The sequence below is a fragment of the Capricornis sumatraensis genome, chromosome 12, assembly GCF_032405125.1.
Source record: "Capricornis sumatraensis isolate serow.1 chromosome 12, serow.2, whole genome shotgun sequence".
Classification (NCBI taxonomy): Eukaryota; Metazoa; Chordata; class Mammalia; order Artiodactyla; family Bovidae; genus Capricornis; species Capricornis sumatraensis.
In genome coordinates, this window is record NC_091080.1 from 41,518,294 (window position 1) to 41,535,706 (window position 17,413).

The window sequence follows — 17,413 nt, forward strand, 5'->3', positions numbered from 1 at the left end:
AAAAGAAATCTCACTCCTAAGTTGCATCTCCCAGAAAATGTTAGTTACCAAATCATGTCTGACTCATTTTCGACCCTATGAACTGTAGCCCATCAGGCTCCTCTGTCCATGGGATTCTCCAGGCAAGAGTACTAGAGTGGGTAGCCATTCCCTTCTCCAGGGGGTCTTCCCAACCCAGGGTTTCCTGCAGAACTCGCTAATATTAAAATAAGTAGGTTTGAGACCTCCAGGCCTACCGAAGCTGGTAGATGACTGGCTGAACTTGCGTTGCTTTGGTTGCAGGGCCCCTGATGGTGATTGTTGAATACTGCAAATATGGAAATCTCTCCAACTATCTCAAGAGCAAACGGGCCTTATTCTTTCTCAACAAGGTAAGGAACTTCTGGGTTGGGGATTTTTCAACAAAGAATTGAGTTTCCATTCAGGCTATAGCAACATAGTCACGTCTAGTAGTCATGTACGGATGTGAGAGTTGGATCATAGAGAAGGCTGAGCACCAAAGAACTGATGCTTTCAAATTACAGTGTTGGAGAAGACTCTTGAGAGTCCCTTAGACTGCAAGGAGATCAAACTAGTCAATCCTAAAGGAAATCAACCCTGAGTATTCATTGGAAGGACTAGTGCTGAAGCTAAAGCTCCAAGTCTTTGGCCACCTGATGGGAAGAACTGACTTATTGGAAAAGACCCTGATGCTGGGCAAGACTGAAGGCAAGAGAAGGGGGTGACAGAGGATGAGATGGTTGGATGGCATCTCCGACTCGATGGACATGAGTTTGAGACAGTGAAGAACAGGGAAGCCTGATGTGCTGCAGTCCATGTGGTTGCAAAGAGCTAGACATGACCAGAGCAACTGAACAACAAAAATAATAGCATAAAACAAGAAAATACACTTTCCCGTTGCCAACTAGAGAAATGTTGCTAGCTATCCATCCGGCTCTACAAGGACCGAGTCATGAGCCACTTCAGTTGCTGACCTTTGTTCTCAGTCGCTCAGTCGTGTCCGATTCTTTGCATCTCCATGGATGGTAGCCCACCAGGTTCCTCTGTCCATGGAATTTTCCAGGCAAGAGAACTGGAGTGGGTTGCCATTTCCTCTTCCAGAGGATCTTTTGCTGCCCTTTAAAACACTCTGAAAGGAGTTCAGGTGGAGATTAGAAATAAGGCAGTCTGTGCCCTGGGGAAACTAGCAGAACAGGCCTTCAGATAGTCACCGATTTTCACAAGAGAAATTTTTTAGGAACCTGTATCTTGCTCTCTCTTCTAATCAGAAAAGCTCTGAAACCTTTAACTAAAGTATCTATTCCCTGGGACTAGCAGCAGCCTTTCGCCTGCATATGCTCTGGGTTGCACGCACTGTCTTCACCAGAATCACGTGTAAACTGACCTCCTCTACCTCCTCAGAGCTCTCCGCAAGGCTGCTTCCAGAACACAGTCCTCAGAAAGACACTGAATAAACCTGACTCACAGTTTTTAGGTTGTGCTTTTCCTCAGTCAACACCATTAATAACTAAGCTTAAAATACAATCTCTGCTTTTTCCTTTAAGTTTTTTTTTTTCCCAGAAATTAATGCAACATTGTAAAGCAATGACATTCCAATAAAGGAGCTAGATAACAAGGAAGCAAAAAAAAAAAAAACAAAAAACTCTTTCTTTCTGTGCTAATATATCACACTCTTTGTGGTGAGCACAGAGCTTATTTGATCCCACTGTGTGCAGTGATAGAGATTAAATCTACTAGCCATCTATCTAAATATTAAGTCATCTTGATAAATTTCTCTCTCCCCATCTCCCTCCCCCTCTCTCCATACAGACCCAGACATGCACAAATCACTTAGTCACTCATACCTTAAAAGATGATGGCAAGGCAGATTCTTTACTATCTGAGCCACCAGGGAAGCCCAAACCTAGGTGGCATATTAAAAGGCAAAGACATCACTTTGCTGACAAAGGTCCGTCTAGTCAAAGCTATGGTTTTTCCAGTAGTCATGTACAGATGTGAGAGTTGGACCATAAAGAGGGTTGAGCACTGAAGAACTGATACTTTCGAATTGTGGTGCTGGAGAAGACTCTTGAGAATCCCTTGGACTGCAAGGAGATCCAGTTAATCCTATAGGAAATCAACGCTGAATATTCACTGGAAGGACTGATGCTGAAACTGAAGCTCCAATACTTTGGCCACCTGATGGGAAGAACTGACTCATTGGAAAAGACCCTGATGTTGGGAAAGACTGAGGGTGGGAGGAGAAGGGGACGACAGAGGATGAGATGGTTGGATAGCATCACCAACTCAAGGGACATAGGTTTGAGCAAATTCTGGGAGACTGAAGGACAGGGAAGCCTGGTGTGCTGCAGTCCATGGAGTTGCAAAGAGTTGGACACGACTTAGCCACTGAAAAATAACATGATGAGAAACTTAAGGCTGAAAGGGATCTTTGTGATCAGCTAGTCCACACTCACATCACAGACGTGCCTAGAAAGTCCAGCGATTGCCTTAAGGACATGAACTTGGCAAAAGATAAAGTCAAGAAGAAAGAACCCAGCTCTTCTAATGTCCCTTCAATACTTTTTCCATGCACTGACCTGGGTAAGAGGGGGGGAAAAACATAAGAAAAAGTGGAGAATGGTACCCTGGACTGGGAGCTGTACAACTCCTCCTCAGTCCTGAAATCCTGGGCTGGCTTCAGGAAGAACTAAGCCAGCAAGAATACCCCAGGGACCTGGGCAGGATGGAACGTTTGCATTCGTACGTCCTTTGTTTGAAGAGCCTGCTTCCTTCTCAGGCTATATTTAATGATTCACCTCCCTGTTGGTGGAGCTCAGTGTTTTCGTGGAAAACACACAGCTGTATTTCATATTTGGAACCTAAAGACATATAAAGAGAAGGTGAAAGAAAAACTGAAAGGCTAAATCGAAATGGGATATTTCATTTTCCAAATAAATTCACTAGGATCTTTAAATATTATTTGTAATAAATCCAATGGATTCTGTCTGAGTCCCAAAAGTTCAGTAAATCAACCTTTATTTACCCAAAACAGTTACCAATAAGCAGAGCTAAGTATACCATTGACCGGGAGTGGGGAAGCGGGAGTGGGGTGGGGGAGTCTGAGTTATGGTCCCTGGAGCTTCGCCAAAGAGTCAAGAACTTTTCACCCCAGCACCTTCCCCTGCCCACTTCTGTCCTGGAAAGGGTCTCGTGGGAAATAAAATTTCAGTCCCCAACTGAGCAGAATCAAATCTAACTGCCTCAGGGACATACAGTAACCAGAGTTAACATTCTTTACCTGCTCTCAGGTAGGTCACCTGGATGGCAGCGGGGGTTCACTCTGAGAACTAACTCCCTTCTGCAGCAGGCACAGAGGGCCTCTTTCCAGGGGCAGGAGCCTAGCGACCCTCTGTGCTTCCACGGTTTTGGGGGCTGAAGCTGTCTTGTCTGTCCTCTGCTTGCTCCCACTACGCCCTCTAGTGGAGGGAACATTCCCATGTAGTGATGCTTCCAGAAAAAAACCAAGGAAGGATGGAGAGCCGGCCTGGCCACAAAGCGCAGGTGGTTCAGGGAACACCTCTGAACCCCAGTTCCCCTACAGCCATCCCTGAGCCAGGTACCTGGTAGACTCACGAAGCCACTGATAATGCTGTTTCTAGAGTCACAGCAATTAGATGAATTACTAAAGATGATACCCATCTTTTCTGGTTCCACCCAAAATGCATAACTCCTGTGAGTCCAAACACAAGATGATAGAGCTTTTCAGATGTGGAAAAGGAAATCCCAGAAAAGCAAGGTGGTTCGCTGCTCAAGATCACACACTTAATGAAAGAGTTGGATACACACCAGGGCTCAGATGCCCAGTTCAGAATGAAAGGCATTTTCTGCCTTTGTTAGGATCAGGCTACATCTTTGAATGGAGAGGAGAAAAAGAAATATTCACGTTCCCTCCTTCTCCAAGGAAACCAGACACATTGGTAACTGCAGCCTCCTCTTATTACTCCCCCTGGGGATTATAAAGCATGGTCTCGGGTCGACTGGGGACCCTTGTCCATCATTCCATATCATCTTTCCCAAGATGGCGCACAGGATGGAAAAGTGCTTATGGGCACAGAACGGAGTTGGCCAGACCTGGGTACAAGCTTTGCCATTTACCAGCTGCATGTGACTTTGATTATTTGACTTCTCTGAATCTATTCCTTCATGTATTGTAAGAGCTACTTTGTAAAACTTTTGGAAAGATTAAACAAGAAAACGTACCTAAGATCCTCAGTGTGCTGGCTCGCAGAGTAAGTGCTCGGTAAACAGCAGCTGCTGTGAATATTCCTTTATCCCACCTGAGATGCTACCCAGAAGCCCAGTCAAAAGTGGAAGACATCCCACCCCCAGGGGGCAGCCAGGTTACTAGTTCACTAGCCCTTCTGCCAGAGGACATCCTCCCAACACAGGCAATTGCTGGCCGTCCCTTTCATCACTGTCTTCCTTGGTCTCTTAAAAGGATGCAGCCTTACACGTGGAGCCTAAGAAAGAAAAGATGGAGCCGGACCTGGAGCAGGGCGAGAAGCAAAGACTAGACAGCGTTACCAGCAGCGAGAGCTTCGCAAGCTCTGGGTTTCAGGAAGATAAAAGCCTCAGTGATGTTGAGGAAGAGGAGGGTAGGTATTAATTCCTTCCTGTCCTCCACTCTGAGATATTTTTACAACACACTGTGCATCTCTGAAATTTTTTTCTTATTTATCACCCTAATAAACATCCGTGAGAGACTCGAAGGCTAATGTCCTGGGGAGATAAGATTTGAATTTAGATTATTTCCAGAGTTACTAATTTTGACAGGGAACTGTACAATTGTCTTCCCCCCCGGGCCTTTCTGTCTTAATGGATCATCCCCCCTGCCCCCACCGCCCCCGTCCCCACCTCCCCCAACACTAGCAAACCGGGCTAGAGGCCTGGAAAAATGTTGACTATTCATGTGGAGACTGAAATGCTCTCAAAGATGAACTCTGATCTGTTCGTTGGTTTGTTATATGTTCGGCTAACACTGTTCCAATAAGCTGGAATTTGGTGGCCTGACAAGGGACTTTACAAACAGCTCCGGTTTTAATGCTTTCCAGATTTTGATGACTTCTACAAGCAGCCCATCACTATGGAAGATCTGATTTCTTACAGTTTTCAAGTGGCCAGAGGCATGGAGTTTTTGTCTTCCAGAAAGGTCAGCTCTCACTCTTCACTGTTCTGCTTCTTCGCTGGGCCTGGATGTGTGGGTATACACATGGGCAAACACAAACCTTCGCTATAAGTTCCCTTTTCCTCATATTTGCTAGTATGTAGGCCCTTAAATGGGCTTCCCTGGTGGCTCATTGGTAAAGAATCTGCCTGCCACTCAAGAAGATGTGGGTTCAATTCTTGGGTCAGAAGATCCCCTGAAGGAAAAAATGGCAAGGCACTCCAACATCCTTGCCTGGAAAATCCCAGACAGAGGAGCCTGGCAGGCTATAGTCCATAGGGTCACAAAAGAGTGAGATACAACTTAGTCACTAAACAACAACAGGTCCTTAAACGTAGAGTGAACTTCACAACACACGTCTTAGTCTGTCCTGATGTGAGCGAGGAGGTTTGAGAAATGACTCTTGGGCACCAGTGAAAGTGTTAGTCGCTAAGTCATGTCCTACTCTTTGCAACCTCTATGGACTGTAGCCCACCAGACTCCTCTGTCCATGGGATTCTCCAGGCAAGAATACTGGAGTGGGTTGCCATTCCCTTCTCCAGGGGATCTTCCTGACCCAGGAATCAAACCCAGGACTCCTGCATGGCAGGCGGATTCTTCAGTGTCTGAGCCACCAGGGAAGGCTTGTAGGTAGGGTACCAGTGGGTAGAACTTAATTCCAGGGGAAGAGCTCGCTGGGCTTCAGACTAGACGATCCCGGCACACACGCTCCATGTTTTCCCCTAGCATGCCTCCAGAACCGGTCAGAATCTCAGAGTACACAGCTCCACGTCTGTTAGCTCATCCCAGGGGAGTCCTCCTAGGAGACTCCAGCTGGGCGGTGATCTGGTCTCAGCAGCTCAGGATAGAAGGCTATGGGGAAGTCGTGCTCCCTGGGAGGATGGACGGCCAGCTCTGCTTACCTGATGCCATCCTGCAGCACTGGGGCAGAGAGGATTCGGGGCACTCCTTGACTTGGGGGCCTCCAAAGGGTCTGAATTTGTAGAGAGAAGTGCTTCATGTTTGGGGCGACCCCATGTGCATGGAAAGCTGGTCCCTTCGTGTAAAGGAAGCATGTGGCATGAGTCCCCAAGTTAGGAACAGTGAGAAGGCGCAGGAAACTTCTGGACGAGACTAAGACAGCATCGACGGTGCCGCTGGCTTCATTCTAGTGCATTCATCGGGACCTGGCCGCGCGGAACATACTTTTGTCTGAGAACAACGTGGTGAAGATTTGCGACTTCGGCCTTGCCCGGGATATTTATAAGAACCCCGACTACGTGAGAAAAGGAGATGTAAGTCCAAAGTTTGATGTTTGTTTGACTCACTGGGGCCCTATCATTTCTAAACCATAGACCAAAGCCCTTGGTAAATATTTACACTTCCTCGGCAGAGGTCCCCAAACAACAGCCTGTGCAGACAGGCTGGCCCCACGGCCTCTGGACCCGAGGGTCCTCGCACAGGGCCCAGAGAGGCCCTGCTCTGCTCCTCCAGTCCTTCCCTTGGCCCCAGCCCAGCTCCTGTCCCTTGGACCCTTGACCACTGGTCAGTAGCCCTGCCGAGCCCACGTCAGCCCCTCCTCTCCCCTGCCTGGGGGAGTTCCCCAGGCAGCTGGGAGAACAGCCTGGACTCTTCCCCTCAGATAAAGCCGGGTGATGGATTCGGCAGGTGTACACGTCTCAGGAAAGGGTGGGGGCAGCCGTCCACATGACTTCGCTGGGGAGGAAATCACGTCTCCCTCAGCCCTGCCCTCCTGCCCAGCATCTCTGCTGGCTCACACTGGCCTCTCCTCCCTCCCGTCTCTGGCGATAAGTGTTATTTCCACTTTCAGAGCTGACCTCCCGTGTCCTCTCCCCTCTGGCCTTTACCCTGAAGGCTTCATTACGTCTGGGTCTGGGCCCAGACAACTACTCTCTGCTCCTGGCTCTCAGGGCGAGCACACAGGTCATCCAGAGAGCTTGTTAAACTGATTCCAAAGTCTTGAGTGGGGCCTGAGAATGTGCCTCTCTCTAACAACTCTTCAGGTGCCGCGGACTCAGCCAGTCCCAGGATTCTACTTTGAGAACCATGCTCCCCTGTCTCTCTTCTTTCTCTCTCTCTGACCTCACTTCGAGGCATGCAGGATCTTAGTTCCCCGACCAGGGATGGAACGCACATCCCCTGCATCGGAAACCTGGAGTCTTAACCACTGGACCCCGCTGGGGGAGTCCCCCACAGTTTCTTTAAAAGGAAAACACAACAGGCTTTCCTTGAGAGCCCTGACTTGCAAAGATGGCAACTACCTGGGTGTCTGTCTTGCTCTTTCCTGTGCGTCATTCAGCCTCTCCCCACCCTCCCTGCTCTATCTTTCTCTGTCCCCCACTCATCCCAGGGTCCCTGTCAATCTCCATCCCTATGAAGCCATAGGGCTGAACCCACTGGGACTCCCACTTCAAAACTAGTCACATGGGGCCCTAAACACTGTCTATCACCTGCCTTCTTTTCCGTGCCTTCGCCCACACCTCCCAGTCAGTGACTCTTAAAATCCTGTGTTTTATATCGGAACGCCTTTCAAAAATCCTCCTTGTTAAGAAAAATTCCTGGAAATGATCGATTTTCCAGACGCCTTCTATTGGGTTGGTCAAAAAGTCTGTTTGGATTTTTCCATTAGATGTTACAGAAAAACCCCGAGGAACATTTTGGCCAACGCCGTAATTCGCAGGGCTCTTTCCCAGGTCCGCGTGGCATACAGGCTGTTTTGGGAAGGAGGCTTTCTTACAGAGTCAGAGTCGGGTGCTCTGGGCACAGAGGAAGGGCTTACTAAACAGCTACTGCCCATCATAGGGATGAACACAGCACACTTTCAGGACCGCACTTCAGGCTGACGCTCACTCTCCGTCCTGGGAAAGCGTGGCTGCTCTGGGAAATGGTTTAAGGCCACGCGTTATCTGGGAGGCAACCCCCGGGTGCTCGGGTCGAATGTGCTTGTCTGCATGCCCTCCTGCTCAAGGCCTCCCTTCACCCTTTTCCAGACGCGACTTCCTCTGAAGTGGATGGCTCCCGAGTCCATCTTTGACAAGATCTATAGCACCAAGAGCGACGTGTGGTCTTACGGAGTGCTTCTGTGGGAGATCTTCTCCTTAGGTGAGGCTGGGGGCAGGAGGAGAGGGGGACAGCTGCCCAGAGCTGAGCGTCTGCCTCCTCTAGGGAGCTACCTGGGCTGCGGCAGCCACTAAAACCGCTCAGAGCGGTGTGCCCGTACACGCCTGGACCGCAAAAAAAACACGCAGCGGGCTGTGAGAGAGGTCCAACTAGGATACAACCTCCAGTCCCACTTACCTCCAGCCAATCTGGCTACCCCTTCCCTGTCTTCCTAATTCCCTTCCCTTGTCCTAATTCCTCAAACACCCAGACTCTTTAATACCCACGCCTCTCTGCTCCCTGCATCCTTCCACCCAAAACCCTGCAGAATTTCCCAGGAAAGACCCAACAAGCTCAGCTCACCACCTCTGTTCAGCATGGCTGGCCCCAGAAGCCAGTTCGCACAGGATGAACGGCAGAAATGCTGGTTGTGTGTGGGTGCGCTCAGCTTCCACCAACATGCACTGCAGTGGCCGCAAGCCTGGTCCCAGGCCCGCGCTCCCAGATGAGTCCGGCGCCCACATCTGGCTGCAGACATGGACCTGATGCTCCGTGGCCTCCCTCAAACGGCCGGGTCTAGCCAAGTCTTTTAGACTTTGCCAAAAACTTGCCTCTCAGAGCAAATAAAAGTCACCCAGTAACATCCCTGGCTTCCTGTAATGTGGGAAATCCATTCCCCTGCTTTCGATGACAGGCACCTGTTGCCTGCAGTCTTTGAAAGCGGCTTGGCGGCCGCAGTGGCCCCGCGGGGACACAGCGCCAGCGCCGCACGCACCCAGCTGCTTCCTCCCAGCTGCGGTCACTCCAAGGTGCAGACAAACAAATGCTGAGAGACACTAGCTTCCAGGGCTGGGATGGGGCTGATACGGAGGCCTGCTCACCCCCAGCCACAAATCCCTCCAAGGGGGCTGTTCCCTGCGATGCTGCCCAGAAAATTTGGCAAAAGGCAAAGTCCCGACTCCTCTGGCCCTCCAGGCCCATGGGCAGCCCCCCGACCCTCGCATCAGCCCGCCCAGTCCCGGCTCCCAACCCCCCTCCCCCAGAGCCATCACAGCAACTGCCCCTCCTCAATGCTGTATGAGGTTTACAAGAAAGTAGGGAGTTAAAATCCCAACAAATGAGTCTCTAAGGATGGGATTTGTCTAGAGCTCCTTCTCCAGGTAGGGGGACCCCTCAGATGCCAGCCTTTCTCCTGACCAGACAGCCCTGGGAACCAGGCAGGGGGCATCAGACACCCAGCACTGCGGGGCCGACCCAGCTGCTCTGTGGCCGTGCTGTGTGCCAAGGGCCCTTCCCATCCCTGGGAATTTACCGCCAATTGTCACCTCGGAGGAGACAGACACTGAACTGGCCCGCACGTGCCCGAGGTCGTAACACGCCCTGTGCTCTCTCGTCCCCGGTGCAGGCGGGTCCCCCTACCCGGGGGTGCAGATGGACGAGGACTTCTGCAGCCGCCTGAAGGATGGGATGAGGATGCGGGCACCCGAGTACGCCACGCCTGAAATGTGAGCCCCCACCCCACCGCCTCCACTCCCACCCAGACCCCCATCCCCCACGGGTCCCCCCAGACCAGGCCTCCTCAGGAAGGGGACGCTCTGTTGAGTTTCAGAATCCCCCGTCCTGGGAGATACAGGTGAACCCTTGTCTCCAGGGATGCCCCTGAGTACCTCCGTGGGGACCCAGCACCCTCCAGAAGTGGGGCTTTGGGTCCCGGACCCATCCCTACCTGGGTCCTCCCTCCACCCCGACACAGCATCCAGGTGTGAGCCTGGGGAACCCTGAACAGACCACCGAGGAGCTGGGGGCCAGACCTTGGGGGTGGCTCAGACTGGGAACCAGTGGGCTCGGCAGGCAGCCAGGGTGGAGGCCAGCAGGGAAACAGCGCTGACCCCCATCCACAGCAGGGATCTGTTGGGGGGCTGGTCTGGAATGCAGGGGAGATGGGAGGGAAAGGGGCCTCCTGTTAGGACCTGGCTGGGACCTGTGAGCCCAGGGCCTTCCTGACAGCTCTCCCCGGCGGACAAGTGCTCACTTGCCCCGCAGACACTTTTTCCACTCTGGGCCTGTTTTGCACTCTGAGGCCTGGGCAGGAATGTGATGACCCCAGCAGTTTTGTGTCCAGCTGCCATCAAGGACTCAGGGGAGCCCCACCACCACCACGTCCCCCCGCCCCACAGCAGCACCGCCTTTCCTGCAGGGCCCTCCCATCCCACCCACACAGCGAGGGCCCGCTGAGAGCCCTGCGATGGCCTTCGGGAGGAGCTAGAGGGAACGAAGGAAGTGGGGCTTGGCCAGAGTGCAAGGCCACGACTCTTTCCTTCACGGTCCAGAGACGAGCTAGGTCAGACCCGGGACGAGGAGGCCCGAGGACTCAGGCCACAAGGGCAGGGCTGGGAGCAGCCCAAGCGCAGAGGGAGAAGGGACCCGGCCTCGTCAGGTGCTTGTGGTGTTTTGGCCAGGAAAGCACAAGGCCCTTCTGAGAGCTGGGGAGACAGCCAGGTGAGGCCCAGGCCTGACTGGGCTGCAGAGAGAGAAAGGCAGGAGAGCTCTGAAGTGCTAGCTTCTTTTCACCAGGAGTTCTGGTTTAAAATGATGACTCTGCACTTCATGGTTTAAGTATTTCCCCTGCTATAATCTCACTGGAAGACCCCAGACCGTGTTGGGGGCAGGGGGGCGGGAATCGCCATCTGAACTGAATGAGTGATGGAGCTAGCCTCTGAGAAGTGTCATGACTAGTTAGCTACATACAAAGGAGACAGACAGAAAGGTGGTCCTCCGGACTCCCTAGACCACAGGACTATAAAGATAGGAACATACCTCATGTTCCTTAGAAGAAATATCTCTGACATGTTCACTCATGCTTTGAATTAAATATTTCTGTCCACTTTCCATATAATCTGAAAGTCACAAGGGCAAGTTCCTAGTGACTAACAATAATAATTGTTGGTGCTCAGTTGCTAAGTCATATCCGATTCTTTGCAACCCTGTGGACTACAGCACGCCAGGCTTCCCTGTCCTTCACCAGCTCCCAGAGCTTGCTCAAACTCATGTCCATTAAGTTGGTGATGCCATCCAACCATCTCATCCTGCTGTCCCCCTTCTCTTTTCACCTTCAACAGTAATAATAATTGCAGTCATTAACAGGGTTTGTTATTTATTAGTTACTTAGTGCTTATGAAGAGTCAGGCACTATCTTAAACACTTTAACATATACCCATTTACCTCATTCTCATAACAACCTATGCAGTGGGTGCTATTATTATCCCCATTGTACAGATGAGAAAACCAAGGCATAGGACACAGAAGTGGTTTGCCACTTTGCTAATTAGTTAAGCAAACCAAGTCTGAGTCCAGAGCCCCCAGTACCACTACACACCTGCAGGGTGTGTTTCCAGCGTTTCCAGTTCTTATACTTGTTCTGGTCCAAAACAACTCACATCAACTTTGGGCCCCAAATGGCCTTGGACTTTATGAAAGCTTCAATCTTTATCTGTGAAGAGCACTTGTACCCCAGCTTAGAGCTAGAGAGAAGGGTGGTTCCTCAATTCTAGGGAGTTTCTTATAGAAATTACAAAAAGCAGCAGCTTTGGGAAATGTTAAGTCCAGAAATCAAGAACAGACACAAGTACATGTATGGCTGAGTTCCTTCACTGTTCACCTGAAACAACCACAGCATTGTTAATTGGCTACGCATGCAAAGTTGTTGCAGTCATGTGTGACTCTTTGCGACCCCATGAACTGTAGCCTGCCAGGCTCAGGTCCATGGAATACTCCAGGCAAGTATACTGGAGTGGGTTGCCATTGGCTATACCCCAATATAAAATGTTTTTGGTGTTTAAAATTTTTTTTCTTTTAATTAAAAAATGAAGTCCAAAATTCAAACCTTTAGCATTTGAAAGCTGATGGAGCCATTTCCATGTTGCTTGTACCAATAGCGGGAAGACCTGGGTAAGGATAACGTGCATTCTCAGAACTTGGGTCCTGTGACCTGAACTTGACCTAAATTGACGTGCGCTTGGGAGCTTGGGTGATAGCTTGGACAGAAAGCTCCCTCCACAGGCCCCCTCACCCCTAGCTTGCTTCGAGAAGGCCTGTGGGTTTGGGTGTAACTGGTGTCTCTTTTTCTTATTAAACCTATTTACTTAGTGATGTAAAACGGTTTAACGTTGAGTCATTGGTTCCTCGCCCACAGCCTGTTTGATCAGATGTCTTTCAATGAGGAGAAGTAATGAATGTTTTGATTTTTTTTCTTTTCCTTTGGTGTTTGCAGAGATGATTCGCATTGAATTTTAGGCAAGAGGAGTGGAAATCAGAAACCAGGGATCAAAATAAAAAACAGCAATAGTTGTAGGTGGTCCCTTTGGCTGGTTTCAGCAGAGAGGAACCTGGGAGCACCCTGCTCACAGCTCTTGCATTTCCTCCACCTCCGCCTTTCAGCGGTGAAGCAATGCTAGTTGAGATAAGCCTGCAGCCTCTTCTTGCCCGAATGCTGCCAACTCCCAGGCCCACCTCCCTTTTTTTGCCTGGTTCAAGCCTTTCTTGCTTTGGCTACTTTTCATAGAACATCTATGTATCTTTTTCGGGCATCCCTGGTGGCTCAGTGGTAAAGAACCCACCTGCCAATGCAGGAGACTTAGGTTCAATCCCTGGGTCAGGAAGATCCCCTGGGGAAGGAAATGGCAACCCACTCCGGTATTCTTGCCTGGAGAATCCCATGGACAGAGGAGCCTGATGGGCTACAGTCCATGGGGTCACAAAAGAGTTGGACACGACTGAGCAACTAAACAACAGCAAGTGTATATACAACTGTGTGTGTGTGTGTGGGGGGAGTGTGTGGGGGGGGGTGGTGTGGGTGTGTGTGTGGGGGTGTGAGGGGTGTGTGTGTGGGGTGTATGTGGGGTGTGTGTGTGTGGGGTGTGGGGGGGTGTGTGGGCAAGGTGTGTGGGGGTGGTGGTGTGTGGGGGTGGTGGTATGTGGGGGTGGTGGTGTGTGGGGGTGGTGGTGTGTGGGGGTGGTGTGTGTGGGGGGGGTTGTGTGTGGGGTGTGTGTGTGGGGGGTGTGGGTGTGTGTTTGGGGGGGTGGGGGTGTGTGTGTGGGCGAGGTGTGTGTGGGGGGTGGTGTGTGTGGGTGGTGTGTGCGTGTGCGTGTGCGTGTGTGTGTGTGTGTGTGTGTGTAACTGCTCTCCCAACAGCCTCTGAGGGTCTGTTTCTTGCTAGAGGCCAGGGAGCCTTAAGTGAGATAAGGCAGATTCAGGCCAGCCTCCGCCACAGCCCCTGCACCTGAGCTAAGGATCCAAGACTCGAGTCCACCTGCCTCTGCAGGATTTCTGCACCTGTCTCAACAGATTAGTTAGATGGCATCACCGACTCAGTGGACATGAGTTTGAGCAAACTCCAGGAGATGGTGAAGGACGGGGAGCCTGACGTGCTCTGGTCCATGGGGTCGCAGAGAGTCAGACATGACTTAGTGACTGAGCCACCACCTTACTGTGAGATCCACATGGGACTGTCTTACGCTCCTCCAGGCCACTGGCAGGCTGGCCCAGGTTCCCTGGATGGGACACGTGCCTGGAGCCCCCACTCTAAGGCATGGAGAGGTCAGGGAGGTCTCTCAGGTCAGGGAGAGTGAAGGGACCTTGGGCACGGCAGCCCCCGTCCTGTGTGCCCAGGGATCAGGGGCGACACCCCCGAGTTATAGTCCCCTTCCTCGCTCCCAGCCCCCTCCATGCCTGTAAGTTCCACTCCCAGCAGGACCTGGCCCAAGCAGCCTCTTACGTATCACACTGTGTACCCACAATTTAAACAGAGCGAACACTACATACTGAAAAAAGCATCATCTTTATACGCATGACAAGGCCCACCCCTCTGCCGACATGTATGGTAACCCATGTACCCACTACCGCCTCCAGCCGTCTCTATTTTCCTCTCACCCAATAGCTACCAGATCATGTTGGACTGCTGGCACAAAGACCCAAAAGAAAGGCCAAGATTCGTGGAGCTTGTGGAAAAACTAGGTGACCTGCTTCAAGCCAATGTACAACAGGTAAATTTATCTAGACTATCAGAAGGCCAGCTGCCTTTGATGTTAGTCAAGGGGGTGTCTTACTTGTCTCTCGTTATTTAGTGGCTATTCACAGCTGAGATCGGGCTTCCCTGGTGTGGCTCGGCGGTAAAGAATCCAGCTGCCAAAGCAGAAGACATGGGTTCTACCCCTGAGTCTGGAAGGTCCCCTGGAGGAGTACCCACTCCAGTACTCTTTCCTAGAGAATTCCATGGGCAGAGGACACTGGTAGGCTACACTCCATGGGGTTGCCAGAGTCGGAAACAACTTAGTGACTAAACGACAGCAACAACAGCTGAGATCACTAGCAAAAAAAAAAAAAACAAACAAAAAAGTGCATATATGCGGAATTATCATCCCAAAACACAACCAAGATTATGGAAATGACACAGTTGAACTGAGACAGCGCTGCACAGAAAATAGGCTGAAGTAGAATGCGCGTGACCAGAGCTCCACCTTTGCTGTTTCAGGATGGTAAAGACTACATTCCGCTCAACGCCATCCTGACAGGCAACAATGCATTTACGTACTCGACACCTGCCTTCTCTGAGGACTTCTTCCAGGAAGATATTTCTGCTCCCAAGTTTAATTCAGGGAGTTCTGATAATGTCAGGTAAGATCTTTTCTTCTCCCACTTCATCTGATACGATTTTCAACCTTAAAAAAAAAAAAAAAAGTCCACCTCCTAAATTCAACCATAGCATGTTGCCTTACTCTGTCTGTGGGCTTAGCCAGTGGCCCAGTGGGTGAAGAATCCACCTGCCAATGCAGGAGACAAGAAGTCACAGGTTCAGTCCCTGGGTCGAGAAGATTCTCTGGAGGAGGAAATGGCAACCTACACCAGTATTCTTGTCTGAAAAATCCCATGGACAGAGGAGCCTATAGTGAGTGTGTGTGTGTGTGAAAGAGGACATACACCATTTAATGCTTTGCCTCTAAACACTTTGGTATACATCTTGTATGGAGAAGGACATGGTAACCCACTCCAGTATTCTGGCCTGGAGAATCCCATGGATAGAGGAGCCTCGTGGGCTACAGTCCATGGGGTTAAAGAGAGTCAGACTTGACTGAAGCAACTTAGCAAGCACATGTATCTTGTAAGGGGTGCTCTCCTGTGCCAGCACACCAAAATTATCACAAAGAAGCTGATCATCTCTTCATCTTATTAAGTTTTCACGTTCCCATTATTGTCCCCAAATGTCTTCTGCACCTTTTTTAAAAGCACCATCCAATCAAGAATACCTTGCATTTCCTTCCATTTCTTTAGTCTGTCTTACTCCAGAAGAACTCTCCCATCTTTTCCTCCTCGAGGACCTTGAGTTTTTGCATGATACCTTCAATACAGTGAAAACAAACTGGATTTGTTTTCTTACCTGACAAACTACAGTATCTCTTGTTAGTGCGAAGGAAACTGGAGAAGGGGTGAGGGAAGACAGATACACCGAGGGGCCACGCTGGATAAGGCCAGCACCTTGGTGCCAGGAGTGACAGGTATGTTCCACTCACTACAGTAAGTCCCCTACATACAGATGAGTTCCATTCCAAGAATGTCCAATTTATTAGTAAGTCCAACAAAGTTAGCCTAGGTACCCATCTAACACGATCGGCCATGTAGTACTGTGGTGTAATACAGTCATACTGTATCACTAGAAACCTATTACAGTAATACTTGACCGTAATAGGTTTATAATACTTTTCCCACAAATAATACATAAGAAACACAAAAAGGAAAACATTTTGAATCTTACATACCTAGTGCGGTACAACAGCTGACACTCAGGGGCTGGCATCAAGTGAACAGGCAAGAAGAGTTCCTGGCTGGAGGAGGGAGAAGAGGTGGGAGATGGTAGAGGGCCATCAGCAGCTGGAGACGGAGGGACATCAGCTGCGATGTCACGCTGACGGCAGGTTCTGATTCCTTGCTGGGTTCAATTCTATCTACCCTCTTGCTTCTGGACATCCTGGGCTTGATATAAAGATACTGTACTACTGCACTCTACCGAACAGTAATGTTTAAAGCACACAAAAGCACAGCCGCTTGTAGAGAAGGCACGCACACAACGATGTACGCTAGACAGGTCAACTAACTTACGCCATTGGACATGCGAACACACGTTCATATCTTTGAAAACTCACAACTTCACATGCAGGGGGCTTACTGTATAGCGAGACACATGCTTTGTGGTCTGGTACAGCATTGGGCTCTTTGCATACATCACCTCCTCAAGACAGTCCTAAGAAGGAGGTACTATTCCTGTGGCACAGATGGAGACATTAAAGCTCTACAGAGGACAGCTTGCCACAACCATGCAGTCGGAAAGCAGCAGAACAGAGTTTCTAACCCAGGTGTTCTGATGCTCTGTCCCTTCGCAATCAGTCAGAACCGGTATGAGGACTTTCAGGCTATTCTGTGGGCCTCCTAGCAATTTTATCTGCAGTGGGCGCTAGTGAAGCAACTTAGGATGGACGGACGGAGGTATCCTCCTAGACCGCCAACCTCAGTTCAGCCACGCTTGGCAGGTGACCAGGGAAGAACTGGGAGGATTGACGGTCTGGGACAGGCCTGGAAGAAATCCAGTGGCCAGCGCAGATTTGTGGGGTTGGGTCACAGGTCAGCGACCGATTCATGCTTCACAGACCAGCCCAGATGAGTCATCTATTGTTTTAAAGAGGAGACAAGCAAGCATGGATTAAATAAATTAGCAGAGGCAGACCAGGTCAGACATGGGGCAGGGAAATATCAAAGTGACACGGGTCCTTCCAGACTGTTGCTTAGCCTTCACCAGACAGGGCGCTTGCCTAAGAGACGAGCCCTGTCGGTGGTGACAGAGTCCCAGGTGAGTGTGTGTATAGTGGGCCACCGAGCTCAGCAGGCAGTCACAGGGACGTCATCCAGTTACTGCCCCTTCCTCCCGGTGCTTGGATATACACCACTGAATTGGCCGTGCGGCCCTGACCGGTCATGGCCTTACAGAAGCAGCAGCTGTACACTGATGAAGCCACATCACCTCTCTGGGCATCATCTCCTCCTTCTGTCACATTCAGACC

At 50.5% G+C, this 17,413-nt stretch overlaps 1 protein-coding gene across 1 annotated transcript in view; it reads left to right on the top strand.

Annotated features, from left to right (window-relative positions):
- The window catches only part of FLT1 (fms related receptor tyrosine kinase 1), a 206,570-nt gene that overhangs the window by 177,933 nt on the left and 11,224 nt on the right, over nt 1-17,413 (top strand). The window contains exons 20-27 of the mRNA XM_068984312.1: nt 283-371; nt 4,481-4,637; nt 5,094-5,191; nt 6,358-6,480; nt 8,197-8,308; nt 9,711-9,810; nt 14,242-14,347; nt 14,836-14,978. Coding sequence (XP_068840413.1) covers nt 283-371; nt 4,481-4,637; nt 5,094-5,191; nt 6,358-6,480; nt 8,197-8,308; nt 9,711-9,810; nt 14,242-14,347; nt 14,836-14,978 — 928 coding nt within the window. The remainder of the gene's footprint in view (nt 1-282; nt 372-4,480; nt 4,638-5,093; nt 5,192-6,357; nt 6,481-8,196; nt 8,309-9,710; nt 9,811-14,241; nt 14,348-14,835; nt 14,979-17,413) is intronic.